General features: G+C 32.5%; 1 protein-coding gene across 13 annotated transcripts in view; it reads left to right on the top strand.

The window, feature by feature from the left end:
* The window catches only part of LOC103493379 (G-type lectin S-receptor-like serine/threonine-protein kinase At4g27290), an 89,616-nt gene that overhangs the window by 215 nt on the left and 67,537 nt on the right, over positions 1–21,864 (top strand). The window contains exons 2-11 of one of the 13 annotated variants that reach the window (XM_051086749.1): positions 34–714; positions 823–1,344; positions 1,453–1,590; positions 2,294–2,424; positions 2,510–2,720; positions 2,842–3,079; positions 3,166–3,313; positions 3,407–3,708; positions 7,565–7,629; positions 8,348–8,496. In XM_051086749.1, coding sequence (XP_050942706.1) covers positions 34–714; positions 823–1,344; positions 1,453–1,590; positions 2,294–2,424; positions 2,510–2,720; positions 2,842–3,079; positions 3,166–3,313; positions 3,407–3,708; positions 7,565–7,629; positions 8,348–8,451 — 2,540 coding nt within the window. In that variant the 3' untranslated portion in view covers positions 8,452–8,496. Of the gene's footprint in view, positions 1–33; positions 1,345–1,452; positions 1,591–2,293; positions 2,425–2,509; positions 2,721–2,841; positions 3,080–3,165; positions 3,314–3,406; positions 3,947–4,965; positions 5,339–7,564; positions 7,630–8,347; positions 8,497–11,426; positions 11,492–12,209; positions 12,359–14,426; positions 14,536–21,864 lie in introns of those variants that run through there. The other 12 variants (XR_007821966.1, XR_007821967.1, XR_007821968.1 and 9 more) reach the window with 12 other exon arrangements.

Here is a 21,864-nt window from a genome sequence, read left to right as displayed (position 1 = left end):
TTGCTTCTAACACCATCTGTATTTTATTTGAAGTAAACACTCATGGCCGCCCCATCGATATGGAATCATTCTCTCCAGCATTGCTGGTTTTTAACTTACTCCTCTATCTCCTCACTTATGTAGCCGCCACTGATTCCTTAACTGCTCAAGACCCATATCTCAGAGATGGCTTTAGTCTTGTTTCCAGTAATGGAAACTTCGAATTGGGTTTCTTCAGTCCTGGTCTTTCGCGAGATCGTTACTTGGGAATTTCGTTCAAGAATCGGCGAGGTCCGACCTCCGTTTGGGTTGCGAATAGGAACACCCCAATCAATGATTCATCTGGTGTACTGGTGATTAACATTACAACAGGAAATCTTACACTTTACAGCCATGATTCCACCACCATTGTTTGGACCGCCAGGTTACTGAGAAAAATCTCCAATGGGGTACTCCAATTATTGGACATTGGAAATCTTGTGCTGAGAAATAGGAAAGATGAAAATCCCTTAAACTACTCCTGGCAAAGTTTTGATTACCCTACTGACACTCTCTTGCCTGGAATGAAGCTGGGTTGGGACTTGAAAAATAACATTAACAGAAGACTAGACGCTTGGAAGAATCCCAATGACCCATCTCCTGGAAACCTCAGTTGGAGGATGGAGCTTCATGAATATCCTGAATCTGTCATGTGGAAAGGTTCACAAGAATACTTCAGGCATGGCCCATGGAATGGTATGAGAATCAGCAGTAATCCACTAGTTAGATCATTTCTGTACCTCAACTTTGTTTCAGATGAGAATGAAGTTTACTACCAATACTCTGTTCCAACTTTGTTTCCAGAGATTTCTGCGATGGTGGTGATAAACCAATCCAATTACTTGCTCATGATGTACGTGTGGTCTGCAACCGAGAGACAGTGGAAGATTTATAATTTATTGCCAAGAGATATCTGTGATTATTATGCCCTGTGTGGCCCTTATGGGTATTGTGATATAAGGGAAGCTCCACCTTGTAAATGTCTAGAAGGGTTTAAGCCAAGATCAGCTGATAGTTGGACGGCGGGGGAATTTTCGGACGGTTGTGAGCGAAACAAACTGATGAACTGTGGTGATGAAGTTGGGTTTGCACAGCTCTACGAGCTGAAATATCCAGACACAAAGCGTACTTGGGTCGACAAAAGCATGGATCTTGAAGAGTGCAAGCAAAAATGCTTGAGTAATTGCTCTTGTATGGCTTATGCAAATACAGACATCAGTGGGAGTGGCAGTGGCTGTGCCTTGTGGACTGGTGATCTAATCGACTTGAAATTGATTCCGCACGCAGGACAGGATTTATATGTTAAAATGCTGGCATCAGAATTAGGTAAAAGCACATGTTTAAATTTCCAGTGCTTCAAACGTGATAGCTTAATCATTGATTTGGTTTCCTAATGTGTACTAATCGTTCCACTTTTTCTTTGATGGCGAAAAGTCAAGCGTGGGGAGGCACAAAAAATTGATAGATTGAAGCCTAAGGTGAAGATTTCTTTGGCTGTGGTTGTTGCCAGTTTAGGTTTTGCTATCCTCTTCATAGGCCTATACATTTTCAAAAAGAGATCAAACGTGAAAGGTAATTATTTCTCAAACCATTTGATAGAACCAGATATATTGAAAGATAAATGATAATGGAAATATAAGATAAACCAACTGTTCGAGGTACTTGAATCCTCTCAATCTTGAGATAACTTTCAAGGCCTAATGCATTTAACCAAAATATTGCTTATTTCTCCATTCCCCTCTCCTCTATTTGTAACCAACTTCTCTGACAAACTCCCTAACTAATTTCTAATGTATCCCTAATATTCCTCTAATACCAATCCTATTACCGTAATTGTAACACATGCTGCAATTATAACTTTACTGGCAGCCTAAAATATTCTTATTTCAATGGATAACTGGAATACTAAGAAACAACCAAAAATAAATGCCTAAATTTACTTTTTTTTTTTTTTTTTTTTTTTCTTTTGAAGATAGCCTACACACCGAAAATCTTTGTTGAAATATAAGGATACTTTTCTATGCCCAAATTCTTATTCGTGATGGTCGTTTTGCACCATTTGTAAAGATCTCTACATGAACTTCAAAACATTTTCCATGACAAATTTTTTCATCAAGTTCATTCCACTTTTCAATAATGAGCAGATATATTGTTGTAGATTGATGTTCTTTCCAACCAAGTTTCATTTTGTCTGCTTGAATAGACTGAACCCTTCTTAATTCAGTCAATGTTACTCAATATAAATGTCAACGTTGACAAGACCTTCAAATTGCAGATGGCCATGAGAAAATAGAAGCTCAAGATCTGGAGCTTCCCTTGTTTGATCTATCCTTGATAAATAGTGCCACAAATAACTTTTCGATTGATAATAAGTTGGGAGAAGGTGGCTTTGGGCCAGTATATAAGGTATTTGATTTTATGTTAACTGATTTGATGCACACTTTTTATTCTTTTCAAATAAAAAATATGTAGAAAATTTTGAATTTTCCAGGGTACGCTTACAAATGGACAAGATATTGCAGTGAAGAGACTTTCACGCTGTTCTGGACAGGGAATGAACGAGTTTAAGAATGAAGTAATCCTGATTGCAAAACTTCAACATCGAAATCTTGTAAAACTGCTTGGTTGCTGCATTCAAGGAGAAGAGAAAATGTTAGTTTACGAGTATATGCCAAACAAAAGTTTGGACTTCTTTATATTTGGTAAGGGTGCTTACAAATTTCGATCTTTTAGTTTGTCACTTTAATTTAATTGAAGTACATATTATGTATCTTAGTGTTCATCCTTCATTTCCACAAAACTAAGTAAATTTAAAATTGACAGATCGAACCCAACGTCAATTATTAGATTGGTCACAACGATACCACATTATATGTGGAATTGCTAGAGGACTCATGTATCTTCATCAAGATTCTCGATTGAGGATTATACATCGAGATTTAAAAGCAAGTAATATTTTACTTGATATGAATATGAATCCAAAAATTTCTGATTTTGGTCTTGCTAAAACTTGCGGTGGAGATCAAACCGAAGGACGAACAATAAAAGTGGTTGGAACTTAGTAAGAGTTCATCAATATTTTCCTCAAACATCTTGTCTTTGTGCTTTGTCAAATTCTAGTTCTTAAACAATTTTATTTTTCCACAGTGGATATATGGCACCAGAATATGCTTTCGACGGACGTTTCTCAATAAAATCCGATGCTTTTAGTTATGGCATTTTGTTGTTGGAGATCATTAGTGGAAAAAGGAGTAGAAGTTTCTGCCACTTGAATGACCAAAATGTTATTGCATATGTAAGCCCCAAGGATTTACTTTTTTTTTATTAACATTCTTCTATTCAAAATTCTTTGATTGAAAATTTATCTTCTTCATTTCTGGTGTAATAGGCCTGGCGATTGTGGAAAGAAGGAAATCCAGAGGAATTGATCGATGACGCCATTCGAGAAACGTGCATCATTTCGGAGGTATTGAGATGTATCAACATCAGTTTGTTGTGTGTTCAACAAAATCCCAATGATCGACCAACAATGTCATTGGTGGTTATGATGTTAGGTTGTGAAATTCCTTTGTCGCAACCGAAACTACCTGGATTTTTCATAAAAAATGAAGCCATTTCAAGGAAAATTAGCTCAAGTAAAGACAAATCAAGTTCAACTAATGAATTAACTATTACACTGCCAGATCCGAGGTAAGTTTAGTTTACACCCAAGATTCAAGAACCTTGCTTGATCATTATTAAGCCATGATGAGTGATCCATGGCTAGAGTTTGCTATTATGTGGGGTCGCATATCTTACATTTGGAACGGTGCCTTTGATTTTTCCTTAAATATATTTTATTCATTGGTTTTTCTAAAAGGAGTTTATAAAAGTTTATGTTAACATGAATATATTTTGTATATTAACGTGAATATATTTTTCTCCACCATTGCTGTCTTCAATTTTTCTTTTAATTACATGAAAAGTTCATTGTAGAGATTTACATGTCTCGACAGAATGTTAGGACTCTTCCTCTACACTCAGAAATTTTAACAATTTGAGAGAAACAGAGATAGTACTATGTGGATATATATTATATATTGCAATCAAAATGATATAATGTTCACAATGTAACTCCATAATAAAAGAAAATGAGAACTGCAAGGTATTATAAAAAAAAAAGATTAATTAACGATTCCCCCAATAGTTCGAGAAGGCTGGTTCTTCTCCCAAAAACCCTTAGGAGCTTTTTCCCAAAAATAACCTAGTCTCACCAATCCCCAAAAACATTCCTTAAGTAATCCTATTCCCCTGGTGGGTCCCTTAAAGGATATTACCCTCATTTATCATCATTGGTCATGTTGTCATCTTGATTATTCTCCCTTTTACACCTATTTCTATAGGTATTGATAATAAGAGGTCTAATAATACCGTTGGGCTCGAAGCTCACCTTGTCCTCAAGGTGGAATGAAGGATATTGTTGGTTCATAGCATAGACGCACTGCTATGTTGCTTCATTGTCATGTAGCCCTTTCCATTTGACTAACCATTCATTAGCTCCTAACTCGTTGTTCCAACGGATCCCTAAAACTACCTCGGGTTTAACTTACAACTCAAATTCCTCAGTCAAAGCTAGTGGCATGTGCTGCACTTGTTGAGTTTGGCCCACTTTAAGTTTCAATTGTGAAATATGAAACACATTGTGAATTATTGCTTCGGAGGAAGGTCCAATCGATAAACTACTTTTCCAATTTCTTCTATTATGTGATATGGGCCATAAAATTTTGGAGCTAGCTTCTCACTTCGCTTTCTGGCTAAATATCTTTGTCTTAGTTTCAAATAAACTTCATCTCCCGTTTTGAGCTTCATCTCTCAGCCATGTAAATTAATTTTCTTCTTCATCTGATTATGAGCCACAACTAAATTTTCTTTCAAGGCACTAATCACTAGATCTCTCTCTTTTAACAGTTGTTCAATACTGTTATTGGTTGTCTTTCTATCCCCATACAAAACCAACAGAGGCGGTGGACATCCATAGACCACTTTGAATGGGGTTATTCTTGCCGAGGAGTAGAACGTGGTGTTATAACCATAATTCAGCCCACAATATACACTTATGCCACTTGGTTGGATGTTCATTACAAAAGCACTGTAAATAAGTTTCAAGACAACGATTCACTTGTTTGGTTTGGCCATTCATTTGAGGATAGAATGCGGTACTCCTCTTCAATGTTGTCCCATGGCTGTAAACAATTCTCTCTAAAAGTGACTAAAAAAGATCCGACAATTGAATTTGGGATTCCATGTTTACTAACGACTTCTTCAATTAATTTTTCTGCAACCTGTTTGACTGTGAATGGGTGCTTCAAGGTGATGAAATGAGCCATCTTACTCAGCTGGTCAACCACTACCATTGTGGTGTATCAAAACCTCCTACATTGGGTGACCCTTCTATAAAATGCATCGTCCAATCGTCGAGGATTAAATTGGGTATAGGTAACGGTTGTAAAAGTCCAGCTGGAGATTGCCTCTATTTTATTTCTTTCACAAACTTCACACTACTCAACATATCTTTTCACGTCATTTTTCATGCTCACTCAATGTATCTCTCCATTCATATGTTGGTAAGTTCTAAAAAATCCCAAATGTCCCCCTAAATCTAAATCATGAAAAGTATGGAGTAAAGTTGGAATTAAAGTAGAATTTTTTGACAGAACTAACCTTCCTTATATAGCAATTTGCCTGCTACCCATTGATAATCGGTTGGTTTTTCCTTATGGATCCTCCTTCATAATACTGATTATTTTTTTAGTTTATCATCCTTCTCTTCTTCTTTGATAACCATCTCTACATCTAATATTCCTAGAGATATTAATGTAATTAATTCTGCCCTTTGGTTCTGTAACGCCCCAAAAATTAAGAAAATTTTGGAGTTAGTTATCTTAATTTTGTTTAATTAAGATAATTTATTGGGCGTTATTTTGAATCCATTTAATGAGAATTATTTGATTTATGTGGGAATTAAAATTAATTAAATATTTCTTGGATGAATATTTAATTAATTAAAGGTTTTGACACGTGGTGTTTGTTGAGTTTTATTAAATGGTAGGTTAAGAGGATTAAGTAAAGTTGTGGATTTTTAGTGTTGTTGAAGTTGAATTTAATTAAATAATTATGGACGTTATTTAATTAAATCGTAGGGTGGAAAGTTTGTTGGAGATTTGATAATTATATGTATACGTGGAAATATATATATATAATTATTATGTTAAAGGAAAAGATAATTATATTTATTGAAATATAATTATTTAAGGAAAAGATAGTTGTATTTTGGAGAAAGGATATTTGTTAAAGGAGAAAAAGTAAAATAATTATATTTTGGGAAAATATAATTATTTGTAAAAGGATAATTAATTACTTTGGAGAAGATAAATAATAATTAATTATTGTGGAAGATAATTAATTATTTTGGAGAAAGATAAACAATAATTAATTATTGTGGAAGATAATTAATTGTTTTGAAGAAAGATAAATAATAATTAGTTATTGTGGAAGATAATTAATTATTATGTAGGAAGATAAATATTGTTTATGGAGTGAAGTTGTTATGGTTGAGTTAAGATAATTCATGTTGGAAGTTATAAGTGATTTATTGGAAAAGATTTGATTGATTAAATTAATTGAGGACTTAAGTTAATTTGAGATTTTGGAGGGAAAAGTTAGTTTTGGTGGAATTGTAATTAATTGACTATATATATATGGATATATATATTTAATTAATAATTTGGAAAAGTGTAGTTAATTATATTATGGAATATAATTATATTTATTTGGAAAAGAAAATAATCCATGAAGAGAGAGATGGTAGATTTTGATTGGACGAAAAAGATATATATTTATAAGAGAGAATAATGGTTTAAATAAATATATATTTATTGTAGATTTTGGTGAGAGAAAAATAATAATAATAAAGAAGTATTATTATTATTACTAATGGTTATAAATGCCTAAGATTAAGGCATTGATTTAGGAAAGATAATGGGAATAAAGATATATGTATATTTTTTTGGTATTATATATATATATCCTAAAAGGAAAAGGAAAAGGAAATAATAATAATAATTATTATTGTTATTATTTGGGTCTATAAATAGCATTGGAATGCTTAAGATGGAATTAAAGGAAAAAGAAAAAGGTTCTTTATCTTCTTCTCTAAGATAACCCTCTGCTGTCGCCGCCTCAGTTGAAGTTAAGATTGGTCTCTTTGGAAGCTTGAGGATTTAAAGTGATGAATTAAGAGGATTTTTCGACCTCCATTTGAGTAACCTTGGTAAGCAAATAAAAGTAAATTAATATTTTATTAATTTAATTTTGGATCTATTTGAGGTTTCTTTAAAGGTTCAATTGGCTAAACTTTTTAAGATCTAAATCTTGGATTTTTCCCAATCAAGGTTGAATTGGTTTCAACCCTTTTTTTTAGAAAGTTAATTAATTTGGGGGAATTTTTGGATGTTAGCCAATTGCTAATTTCATTAATTAAGATACTAAGTGTTCCTTTTATGATTAGGATCAAGTTAATTGAAGAATTTTACTGTCAACTAGGGAGTACTTTTGTTTGGCTAAAATCTCCAGGTAAGAGATTCTCCTACTAGACCTTCGAACTGAATTCAAGAGACCGCATGTAATTATGATTATGCATTGATGGTAGCTAAAATGCATAATTTGATGATAATGATTATACTGAGATTATGATGATAGTTGATGTTGATGATGATGACTGAGATTATTATGTTGATGATTGATGATGATGACTGATGTTGTGTTAATGACCGGTAGTATGCTGTTGATGACTGTTGATGATTCTTAATGCATGATATATTAATCACATGATTAAGGACGTTAAGATTAATACTCATGCCATGTTATGATGTTATGTTATGCTACATGCTATGGATAGGGTGTTCTGTTAACTTTGTCTATTAGAGTCGTACCTGCATGGGTGTCCTTCGGGATCACCACCTATTTAGGACTGTGTGGTTCGACGGGACGCCAGTCTAGCATGGATATAGATATGATTCGAGTGATTCGACGGGGTCCTCGCATCCCGATTGTCTTAGTGTTACCCCCGGGTTCACTACAGACCAGCATGTCCTAGGTGCTCCCTCGGGACACCGAAGACCAGATTTTCGTTCCTACGGGAGCGCATGTTGCACGTGTTCGGGAACGTGCCAGAGATTGGGTACCATTTTCAGGACTCTAATGGGAAGTTAACAGACACCTAGCGGGACTAGTAGTAGGTCCCTTACTGAGTATATGTTTATACTCACTCTTTCTATGTTTAACATTTCAGGCGAAGGTAAAGGTAGAGGAAAGCTGGCGAGCGACAGAGAAGGATCCATGACATGCCATATGGGGACTCAATTTTGCTTCCGCGTTTATGTTTCAGTGTTTTAATATTCCGTTTTTAATGAAAAATTTATTCTTCCCTCGTTTCAAAAAGTGTCTCTTGTCATCGTTCCGTTATAGTAACGACCTCAGCTTAGTATAAAGAGTTGGGTCGTTACAGTTGGTATCAGAGCGTCAGCTTTTAGGTTCTGTAGACTAACTTACGATGTGAGTCTTTGATTTTGTCCCTATGGCTATTACGGTCCTTCGTCACTCGCCAGGTATGTATTTTATGATACATGATTATGAATATGCACGTGACCTTGCCAATATTAAACTAGAACTGCATGAATGTTATGATTTAAATGGTGATGGTTTTGGTGTTGAAGTTTAAGAAAAATGTTGCCACGTAGAGGTGCTCAAAGGGGTAATTGAGTAGGCAAAAGAGTTGGACGTGTTCAGCGTGATGAACTGTTTTGTGACTGGATATCTAAGAAATAAGTTATGTTGGTGGTTTTAAAGGGAACTAAAGGCATGGTTAAGTTCAAGTATATCAAGCACATTTGATTGTGTTTAGAATTGAGTTGCTGGAGAAGGAACAAAGCAAACTTTAGTGCATAGTTATTTTGGTGAGACTTCAAGAAACTGTTTTTGAGTTTACCATGAAGGATAAGTTACAGCTAGTTAAAAGTACAAGTGATGAAATAACGAATTTCTTTAGAATAACTAGTTAAGTTGATGTCATTAAAGAAAGCAATAGTTGGACATGAGTTTGAACTTTATCAAACAAGAAAAGAGAAATTAGTGACTTCTAAAGATTGCTAAATGGTGGAGAATGCCTTATTAAGGGTGGAAGTCCGAAGTTGGAAAATAGAATGTAGTTTTTGAAGAGTTATGAATTAATTTTTACTTGGATAAGTGTAAAGAGAAGAAAAGTATTTGAGAAAAGTAATATTTTGTCAAGTAAGGTAGAGCATTGCGCAACATGAGTGTTGCACTTAAGAAAATTTTATGGCAGAGTTACTAAGTTGAGAAGGCTACTTAGGAACAAGAGTATGACAAGGGAGCTCGATACTCGAAATTGTTCAAGGACTAAAACTTTCGAGGACGAAAGTTTCTTAGCGAGGGAAGATTGTAACACCCCATAAGTTTAAGAAACTTATTATGGGTATTACAATAAGTGGACTTCGAAGTTAAGGAATGTATTTGGTGTTTTGTGTTGGATTAATTAAATATATATACATGGGTGTGTATGTTTAATTAAAGATTATGGAGTTTGGTTGAAATTGTTTTTAATTAAGACATGAGAACCCAGTATCCCAAGTTGTTCAAAGATTAGAACTTTCGAGGACGAAAGTTTCAAAAAGGAGGGAAGATTGTAACGCCCCAAAAATTAAGAAAATTTTGGAGTTAGTTATCTTAATTTTGTTTAATTAAGATAATTTATTGGGCGTTATTTTGAATCCATTTAATGAGAATTATTTGATTTATGTGGGAATTAAAATTAATTAAATATTTCTTGGATGAATATTTAATTAATTAAAGGTTTTGACACGTGGTGTTTGTTGAGTTTTATTAAATGGTAGGTTAAGAGGATTAAGTAAAGTTGTGGATTTTTAGTGTTGTTGAAGTTGAATTTAATTAAATAATTATGGACGTTATTTAATTAAATCGTAGGGTGGAAAGTTTGTTGGAGATTTGATAATTATATGTATACGTGGAAATATATATATATAATTATTATGTTAAAGGAAAAGATAATTATATTTATTGAAATATAATTATTTAAGGAAAAGATAGTTGTATTTTGGAGAAAGGATATTTGTTAAAGGAGAAAAAGTAAAATAATTATATTTTGGGAAAATATAATTATTTGTAAAAGGATAATTAATTACTTTGGAGAAGATAAATAATAATTAATTATTGTGGAAGATAATTAATTATTTTGGAGAAAGATAAACAATAATTAATTATTGTGGAAGATAATTAATTGTTTTGAAGAAAGATAAATAATAATTAGTTATTGTGGAAGATAATTAATTATTATGTAGGAAGATAAATATTGTTTATGGAGTGAAGTTGTTATGGTTGAGTTAAGATAATTCATGTTGGAAGTTATAAGTGATTTATTGGAAAAGATTTGATTGATTAAATTAATTGAGGACTTAAGTTAATTTGAGATTTTGGAGGGAAAAGTTAGTTTTGGTGGAATTGTAATTAATTGACTATATATATATGGATATATATATTTAATTAATAATTTGGAAAAGTGTAGTTAATTATATTATGGAATATAATTATATTTATTTGGAAAAGAAAATAATCCATGAAGAGAGAGATGGTTGATTTTGATTGGACGAAAAAGATATATATTTATAAGAGAGAATAATGGTTTAAATAAATATATATTTATTGTAGATTTTGGTGAGAGAAAAATAATAATAATAAAGAAGTATTATTATTATTACTAATGGTTATAAATGCCTAAGATTAAGGCATTGATTTAGGAAAGATAATGGGAATAAAGATATATGTATATTTTTTTGGTATTATATATATATATCCTAAAAGGAAAAGGAAAAGGAAATAATAATAATAATTATTATTGTTATTATTTGGGTCTATAAATAGCATTGGAATGCTTAAGATGGAATTAAAGGAAAAAGAAAAAGGTTCTTTATCTTCTTCTCTAAGATAACCCTCTGCTGTCGCCGCCTCAGTTGAAGTTAAGATTGGTCTCTTTGGAAGCTTGAGGATTTAAAGTGATGAATTAAGAGGATTTTTCGACCTCCATTTGAGTAACCTTGGTAAGCAAATAAAAGTAAATTAATATTTTATTAATTTAATTTTGGATCTATTTGAGGTTTCTTTAAAGGTTCAATTGGCTAAACTTTTTAAGATCTAAATCTTGGATTTTTCCCAATCAAGGTTGAATTGGTTTCAACCCTTTTTTTTAGAAAGTTAATTAATTTGGGGGAATTTTTGGATGTTAGCCAATTGCTAATTTCATTAATTAAGATACTAAGTGTTCCTTTTATGATTAGGATCAAGTTAATTGAAGAATTTTACTGTCAACTAGGGAGTACTTTTGTTTGGCTAAAATCTCCAGGTAAGAGATTCTCCTACTAGACCTTCGAACTGAATTCAAGAGACCGCATGTAATTATGATTATGCATTGATGGTAGCTAAAATGCATAATTTGATGATAATGATTATACTGAGATTATGATGATAGTTGATGTTGATGATGATGACTGAGATTATTATGTTGATGATTGATGATGATGACTGATGTTGTGTTAATGACCGGTAGTATGCTGTTGATGACTGTTGATGATTCTTAATGCATGATATATTAATCACATGATTAAGGACGTTAAGATTAATACTCATGCCATGTTATGATGTTATGTTATGCTACATGCTATGGATAGGGTGTTCTGTTAACTTTGTCTATTAGAGTCGTACCTGCATGGGTGTCCTTCGGGATCACCACCTATTTAGGACTGTGTGGTTCGACGGGACGCCAGTCTAGCATGGATATAGATATGATTCGAGTGATTCGACGGGGTCCTCGCATCCCGATTGTCTTAGTGTTACCCCCGGGTTCACTACAGACCAGCATGTCCTAGGTGCTCCCTCGGGACACCGAAGACCAGATTTTCGTTCCTACGGGAGCGCATGTTGCACGTGTTCGGGAACGTGCCAGAGATTGGGTACCATTTTCAGGACTCTAATGGGAAGTTAACAGACACCTAGCGGGACTAGTAGTAGGTCCCTTACTGAGTATATGTTTATACTCACTCTTTCTATGTTTAACATTTCAGGCGAAGGTAAAGGTAGAGGAAAGCTGGCGAGCGACAGAGAAGGATCCATGACATGCCATATGGGGACTCAATTTTGCTTCCGCGTTTATGTTTCAGTGTTTTAATATTCCGTTTTTAATGAAAAATTTATTCTTCCCTCGTTTCAAAAAGTGTCTCTTGTCATTGTTTCCTTTTAGTAACGACCTCAGCTTAGTATAAAGAGTTGGGTCGTCATAAGGGATAGGGTGTCCGCGACTTTGTTTTGCAAACTTGGTTGGTATAAGATTTCAAAATCATAGCCCAACAACTTAGTTAATCACCTTTGAAATTGAGGTTGAACTTCCCTTTATTCAATAAAAAAACTTCATCGCCTTTTGATCTAAGAGTACCATAGATCTCCTTCCCAACAGATAATGCCTCCATTTTTTAACTGCCATCACCAGTGTCATTAGTTCTCTCTTGTAGATAGACTTTGCCTGCACTTGAGGGGATAATTTTTTGCTAAAATAGGCTATGGCTCGTGCTTCCTAAGAAAAATAGCTCATATCCCAATTTCTAACATGTTTGTTTCAATAGTAAATGGTAAGGAAAAATCTGAAAGCACTAAAACCAAGACGGATATCCATCACTACAAATTTGGACTTTAACGACGCAAATTTTGCATCATAAAGACTTTCAAGGACACAATTTTTGCGTCATTGAAGCCACTGTCAAGAAAGGCTATTTAACGACACTTTGGAAAACGTGTCATTAAATATGCTTAGATGACACCAAAATTGTGTCATTAATACCTTTACCTTGATGCAATAAATATGTCATCGTTATCTATAACTCGACACCAATATATTGTCATCAATACCCTTATATTGACGCAAATCATGTGTCATCGTTATCTATACCTTGGCACTAATATATATATTGTCAATAATACCTTACATTGACACTTTAAATGTGTCGCCGTAATCTATACCTTGACAAAAATATATTGTCATTAGTACCCTTACATTGACACTTTAAATATGACACCGTAATCTGTCACTCGACCCAAATATATTGTCATTAATACTATTACATTGACAATTTAAATGTTCACCGTTATCTATCACTCGACACCAATATATTGTCATTAATACTCTCATAACGACGCTTTAAGTGTGTCACTTTTCAATATAACTCGACACTAATATATTGCCGTTGTAAACGTTTCGTTACACAAAATTGTTGTCAAGAAATGTGTTTTAACGACATTGTTTCTGTTTAATAAAGGCTTATATGTCGACACATGTTTGGTGTCGTTATTCATCATTTTCGCAACACATATTTTTCTATCATATATTTCTTCCTTAAAAAAAAATTAAATACTAAATTTCAGCATTACCCACATATGTTTGGAAAGATATTTATATTGATAATAAAGAAACTTACATTATAGTTTAAGATTTTACAATAATCCAAAAGATAAATTTACTGTAATATTAATATGTATGTGTGACCTAATCTAATCAAACTGACGCATAAATGAGAACTTGATTGGTACCATGGTCTATGGATTCTTCAACTACTTGCAAATTTGAAGAAAATGAACCTTAGCCAATATTCTTCAACATTCATTATGGAAAATGAATAAGCATAAGCATAAACATGAAGTACATGCCAAACAAAAATTACCTTCTTAATATTTATTAAGATTAAATAATCGAGGATGTCGACCGCTTCGTGTTGCGAAAGAGGTAAAAGGGCAATGGATATTCAATTTGTTGGAGAGTTTCTTTCATTTATTTCTAATTTTTGTTTGTGAATTGAATTTGCATCTAAAAAACAACTTGTTTTGATTCTTGTTACAAATTCTCTTGATATTCCCTATATATTCTTTTATGTTTCCTTTTTCTACTAACCATCTCCAAAAAACTCCATCAATTTTTTTTTATCCTATGGAAAGGTAATCTTCTAAGGTAAGAGAGCAATGAATATTCAATTTGTTTGAGAGTTTCTTCCTTTTTTTTTTTTTCTACTTTTTGTTCGTGAATTAAATTTGTATCTAAAAAAACAACTTGTTTTGATTCTTGTTACAGATTCTCTTGATACTTCCTACATATTCTTTTATTTTTTCCTTTTTCTACTAACCACTTTCCTTTCAAGCTTTAGTTTCAAGAGATTGTAAACAAGAATTTTTTTCAACCCTTCCAATTGATCTCAATCTAACATATTCTCTAAAAAAATCCTCCTTTGTTTTTATAGGACAGTGAGGGCAGGATCGTGTTTTGAGAGTGGAGAAGGTGGGAGAGTCGTGAAGAGGGAGAGGGGAAAAATCATGGGAGAGAAAATTGGGTGAGTTGATGAAAAATTCGGTGAAGACTGATATTCTTTTTTTTTAAAAAAAAAGAAAAATTTAAATTCAAATTCAAATCCAACTTTCAAAATAAAATAAAAATAAAGTAAAATAAAGTAAATAAATAAAATAAAAAAGTATATAATAGTAAATAAAGGACAAAATGTTGTATCTACAACCTCTTCGAAGATTACCTCCCCGTTGGATAAAAAAAATTGCTAAAGTTTTTGGGAGAAAAATGGCAAAATGGAGATGGAAGACTTTTGCCAAAATGAAACTTAGAGAGAATTTTAGTAAAAATTAGAGTTGAATTGATGAATTTTGAAAGGAGAGTGGTTTGTAGAAAAAATAAAAAATAAAAGAATATGTAGGGAATATTAAGATAATTTGTAACAAAAATTAAAACAAGTTGTTTTTTATATGCAAATTTAATTCCCAAACAAAAAGTAGAAATAAAGGGAAGAAACTCTCAAACAAATTGAATACCCATTGCTCTTTTACCTCTTAGAAGATTACCCTTCCATTGGATCAAAAGAAATTGCTAGAGTTTATTCTTACGACGCAAAATGTATGTCAAGAAAAATTAAATAGCGACGCAAAAACTGTGTAATTAAAAATTCTGCATTTGTTATTTTTAATGACACATCTTACTTCCATCCCCCATTTTTTTTTATTTTTAATGACACAATATTTTGATTACTAGTATCGTTAAAACCCAAATTTGTACTAGTGATCATTGTCCGTTTTAATGATTCAAATGCTTCTGTGACCCATTCGTCCCACTTGAACTCATTCTTCTGTAACAACTTGGTCAGTGGTGTGACAATATTCTCATACCTTTGACAAATCTTCGATAATATCCTGTGAGGTCGAGGAAGCCCCTCAGTTCAAAAACATCTTTAGGTTGCGGCTAATTTACCACTGCCTTCATCTTTTCGCCATCAGCTTCTACCCTTTCACTAAACCCACATATTGAACTCAAGCATGCCCAATGACACATTTCTTCTCATTGGCGAACAACTTCTTGTCTCTTAAAATATTAAATACCACTCCCAAGTGTTTCTCATGCTCTAGTGTTGTTATTTTCATAGACTAGAATGTCATTGAAGAAAACTAACACAAATCACTTTAGAAAGGGTCTGAAGACTTGATTCATGAGTGATTGAAAGGTTACTAGTGCATTGGTTAATCCAAAAGGCATAACCAAGAACTCGTAATGTCCTTTGTGGGTGCGAAAAGCAATCTTCTCAATGTCTGCCTCCCTCATTTGAATTTGGTGGTACTCTAAGCGCAAATCTAGTTTAGAAAAAAATTGTCACACCATGTAGTTCATTAAGGAGTTCTTTGATGGGAATGCGGAATTTGTTTGCAATAGTCACCTAATTCAATTTGCAGCAATCTATACATAATCGCCACCCTCCATCTCTTTTCTTTACTAGTAACACTAGGTTAGAATATGGGCTTCGACTAGGCTTGATGATTCTTGCTTGAAGCATTTTTTAAACTAATCTTTCTATTTCTTCCTTCTAGATGTACTCGTACTTGTAAGGAATAACATTGATGGGCCTAATATTTGATGATCTACTGCTTTTCAAAGAGGTAACTCCTTCAGCATATCAAACACTTCCTTAAACCTTTTTAACAAATTGCGAATCATGGGCAAGTTTAACTCCTCCCCTTTCTCTTCTCTATCACTTTCATCCCAATTATATTCACCAATTTTTACATTATGGAATTCCAGCAAGAAACCCTGAACTTCTTCTTCCCAAGTCTTGGATAGTGTCTTCAAAGAGCATTCTGCCTTTGTGAGGGACAAGTCCCCTTTTAGAATTACTTGATCTTTTTTTACCATGAAGGTCATTGTCATCGACGACCAATAAACACCCATAAAACCAGTCATATTCAGCCACTAAATACCCAAAACTATATGAATCATGCCCAATTTGATAGCCAGAAAATCAGCCACAATTGTTAATTCAGGAAATTTAACCTCAAGTCGTTTATAAATCCCCTTTCCTTCCGACGTGTTTCCATCACCAATCGTCACTCTGAATTTAGCCTCCCTTTCGATTGGTAAGTCTAACTCATTGACTACCCTTTGATGGATAAAATTATGTGTTGCACCGATGTCGATGAGAATTATTACTTCCCTGTCCTGCACTGTCCCTTTCAATTTCATCGTTCCCTTCGAAGTAAAACCCAAAATGGTTTGAAGGGCTATTTTTGTTTCTTCCTTTAGCTCTAGGGTTTCGAGTTCCACCACTTGAGGCTTGGCTTCCAACTTCACCTCTCCCTCCTCCCAATCTTCCTTTTCATTTGCAATAAACGACATCAATTCACGATTCTTGTTGACCTTGCATATGTGCTCAGAAGAATACTTATCATTGCATTGGAAGCATAACCCCTTATCCAACCTTGCTCGAAATTCATTATCTGATAAGCATTTAACCGACAGCTCACCTATCGCATAATTTCCCTTGATTGGAATCGTAATTTGCTTCATTGTACATTCGTTGCATTTTGCCTCTTTTTTCCGTAATGGGTATTTCATATTCTGGGTTTAAGCCTCAGTTGTACCCAACCCACGACCGCCTCATTCAATGAAGGCCAACTTGATAGCTAAAACCCTATTGTTCACTAATTGTGCTTCTCGCATCAATCCTCCAAAGTGATCGAATGACAGCTCTTCACCTCGACTTGCAGTGTAGGTTCTAACTTAGTGATGAAGACATCAATCAGTACGCTCTTCGCCATCTCTGGCAAGGGTGCGAAGTAGTTTAGAAACTTCTTCACATAATCAATATAAGATCTGCCTTGCTTGATATGTATGAGGTGGGCATCTAAACTACCTTCTCCGAGAGCTTTGAAGTGTTCGAACATTCTCCCCTTGAGATTTTCCTACAAAGTAATCTTCTTCCGATTGTTACTCCAACAAAACCAATCAACCAAAACTAATGACCGCCACCTTTATCTTCTCTGCGTCATCCAGCTCCTTGATATCAAAATAATGTTCATCCCTATAAACCCATGATTCCAGATTTACGTTGACAAAAACAGGTATCTCTAGTTTCTTATATTTGCTTCTATCTGAAGGACCCCTAATGAGAGCTAAAGTCACATCTATCTCTTTGACATTTCCTTTCACTTTCGAACCAGACCAATCTAACGCACAGGATTCTTCCTTATGTTTAATCATATTCCCTAAGAGTTATTTGACCCCTTAGGGAATGAGTGATTGGGACAAAAAGGATAAATCCAATAAATAAAGAGAAAAAAAAAAAAGAAAGAGAGATCGAAATTAATATAAGGTCTGCACAAACAAAGAAGGAGGAATTGGGCCTTTGGGTTCAACATCCCTTTCGCTTTAGCCTCAAAGCCGATCCCATCTTTTTAGCCTCGATCTCATAGAGGCTGAGAAGCCCAACTTCGCTTTTGCCTCAACCTTAAGGCCGATCCCACCTCCTTAGCTTTAATCTCACAGTGAGGTTGAGAAGCCAACTTTTGTTTTAGCACAGGCTTGAGCCCAATAATCCTACACAAGATCTGATTAAGTTAACAGATAATTAGATTTTGAAAGATACAATAGGAGAAGAAGTTTGTGGTTCACATCTCTCTCTTTTATTTGTACTAAAAGAAATTAGACTAACACATTAGGCTTTTAAAAGGGTGGAAAATTTACTTAACTTGGGAAAAGTAGATAAATGATTTTGATATCTAGCTTATGATTTATTATGTATGAAATTGGATATTAAGTAAAGTGTTTTTTCTTTTGATTAATCCATGATCTAAAGAACATGTCCATTTGGACCGTAAATATTGTTTCATGGGTATCAATATTAGATGTCTGGTATTCAAATATGTGGGTTATAAATGTCTGGATCATTAATGTTTTTGTTCTGATATGCAACATAATTAATGTCTAAAAGTTAAATGAATGTGTTTGATTTATCCATTTGTATATAGAAACCAAAACTAAATTTGTTTGATTTACCATTTTGTATATATAAACCAAACTAAATAGTTACTTAATGTATTGGAGGAGAACAAGTAACATGGTGATAATTAAATTTAGAAAAATTATTTTAAATGACAAAATGTATGAAAATATTTACAAATTAATGTAGCGGAAATGTTGTTTAGGCCAAGTGCATGACCAAAGAAGGGAAATCACTCCATAAGGCAAAACTCTCAAAAGAACAAAGTTCTATATTGGAAATTTTGATCAAAAGTTCCTAATTACAACCCTAGGATGTCTATTTATAAACTTACAAGTAATTAACATACTTAACTAATTAATTCTAATTACATACTAATTAATCTAAATTAACAACTTACACAAATATTAAACTAAATATACTAATTCTCCTGATTCTCTATCATCACAAATATAACAAAATATCACAATTTATCTGTGATAGATTCAGATAGACTATTATTTGTGCTTTATATAGATGGACTAGCATCTATGCTATTAGTCAGTGAAATTAGAAAAGGTAAACAGATTAAGTGTTCGACAAAAAGTGAGAGCGGGCTAGATTATCACTAAAGAGCAATCTCATATTAACTATTTCTTTAATCTTCCACACGATGAAAGATATGAATTCACAATGGAGGTTTTGCAAGAAGATGTTTATCCTTAAACTATGAGGATATTATTGTAGGAAACTTTGTGACATATTACACATGGACAATTATACATATGTATTTGGTGCCCTTATCAAATGATGTGTACTCTTTATTTTGAGCTAGCATGTTAGTGCTTGCTATGTATCTTAATTTTGAATGATCGTTGCAGTGTACTTTTGTTTGTAAGGTAAATTGTTTAAGGTTGCTTTTAATAGTTACATAACAAAAATAAAATTGCAAATTAATTATTTAAAATCAACTTAGCAAAAAAAAAAAAAAACATTTATTAGTTATATGTTTTATAATGGCACAAAAGTTTTGAAAGTGTGATCACATAATTTAAAAAAAATAACATTTAGTTGAATGAAATCTTATATCATTTCCAATGCAACACGAAACACGAAACACATGAATCACTTAATTTAAGGAAAAGTTTATAACATATATTGGTAGTTATAATTAATTCACAGACATCTTATTCCTAAGCATAATTTATTTCCAGCAGTTTTATTCTCATCCCAATTATCTCGATTCAAACAGCCCTTAAAAGAGTAGTAATGATAGTAACCATAACCCAAACTATAATGGTAACAACAATGGTATGACATAATTTTTTGACGCAGTCGGATTGATCACCTTCTGTTCATCAATTAGATTGTCGCTTTTGTTTACAAATTTGAATGCGAATCTCATGTGTCAGTACAAATGTAGAATACAGATAACAAAATCAAATGTAATAACACGAAACCTACTTTATAAATCATTGTTGATTCGCTTCTACTAAACTAACATAAACATGACTTTAAATTCACTAGGCAGCAAAGTTGGAAAATGGTGGTATAACTATAGTTACATATATATATATATATATATATATATATATATATATATATATATATATATAAGTTAAATAATCATTTGTGTGAGGAAATCAAGATTTTGTTTAGTTATGATTATTCTAATTGATTTCTTTAATGCATTATCATAAGTGGATTAGGAGGGTAATAAAGGTAGAGGAAGTTTAAGTTTTACCCATCTAATTATTTCTTTTGGGGCTTTGAGATTTGTTTTACACTGAAAATAAAGAAACATTGAGATTGCTGCACCCTCCAATCCTCATTATGAATCTATATCTTTTTTCTACAAAAAAACAATTATTATTATTATTAACATTTCCCCATAATTCACCGATTAAACAAAAGTAAATATGGAGATAGAAAGTAAATTGTTGATTTCAATGAAAGAAATAATACGTTATCTAGTTGTTGGTTGCAATTTTTATATGATTTATGGATTGGTTTATAAATATTTTATTATTTGTTTTTATATCAATATTAATTTTGCCAATTATCCAATTTATAAGATCAAGTTTCAATAGGTTAGGGACATGTTACTTAGCTTGGGGGCTATATTAGAAAGTCCTTTTCCTTATTGACTCAAAAGACAAAAAGACAAAGGGGAAAAAGTTGGATTTGGACAACACAAAAATGAAGTCCTAATACCTTTCTTTTCCCATATCTTCTTTGGTAGTAGAATCATTTTTAAAGAAAATTTAATGAAAATAATGATTAAAAGAAAAAACAAATTTTCATGCAAAAATTAGAGAAACTAACAAAATTTTGAAATTTTGAAAAAATCATGTCTGCTAATATGATATTAAATTTTTTCTTTCACCTATCTATTAAATTGAACTTTGGGTGAATAAAAAATTACTATCAAACATTAAAAAAAAAAAAAAATTAAGATTTAAATATTCAGGACTTAGTTCTCTAGTTCAAACTTTCAATTTACCAATTAAATAGAAACAAGTTGAGAATAGGCCCATTGAAATTATTAACAAAACTAGCAAGTAGAATAATTCCACATTAAATGCATCCAAAATTGTCAAAGTTATTAATTATATTCTAAACACACGGTGACTTGAACTATCATAGAATTGAATTTTATTGGGTAGTTTTTAAAAACAAACATATATAATTTGTTATTATTATGATTTGAATGAAATGAAGTGATATTTTAATTACAAAACCATTCTCAGCATCTTAAGTTTGGTATGCTTCCCTTTTTTTTTTTTTTTAATTTTATAATTGTGTTTACACTAGAATTTTTGGGGTTGAGAGAGACTCATTTAAGTATCCATGTGAGTTTGAGTTGGAATAATAATTTTGACCAATATTTTTTTTTTTTAAAAAAATGGAACTATATTGGATTGTCAATTTATAGTTTGGATGTTGTTTTAATTAGGAGGATAGTGGCCACAACATGTAAAACAAGAAGAAAAAGAAAATGTTTATTGTGGAGCCCATCACCTTTGTTTCTAATAAGACAAACACACAACAAAACAAAGTGTGACATCCATTTGTTATCTTTATTTTGTGTAAATAGGAACTCCTTATGGACATTACAAAATAAAAAAAGACTATGGTGGAAATGTAGGTTAGTTCTTAAGATTTGGTCTCATTTTTTATTTGCTTCCAAACAATTTTAAACAACTCTATTTTGGTTTACCAAATTTTAATCGAGTACAATTTTAGGATTAATAATTAAATACATGGAAACCTTTCTTAAATATTACGAATATAATAAAATCTATTTGTGATCAAAGTAATAAATTTAGTCGTTATTAAACTTTTGTTAACGATACAGTCTATTATTGATGGACTTTGAAAGTTGAATCCAAATGTTGTTGTATATATGCTAAAACTTTGAACATATATAACT

Source organism: Cucumis melo, chromosome 6 (genome assembly GCF_025177605.1).
Source record: "Cucumis melo cultivar AY chromosome 6, USDA_Cmelo_AY_1.0, whole genome shotgun sequence".
Taxonomy (NCBI): domain Eukaryota; kingdom Viridiplantae; phylum Streptophyta; class Magnoliopsida; order Cucurbitales; family Cucurbitaceae; genus Cucumis; species Cucumis melo.
Note: the sequence above shows the minus strand (reverse complement) of the source record. Positions and strands in the feature narration are given on the sequence as shown.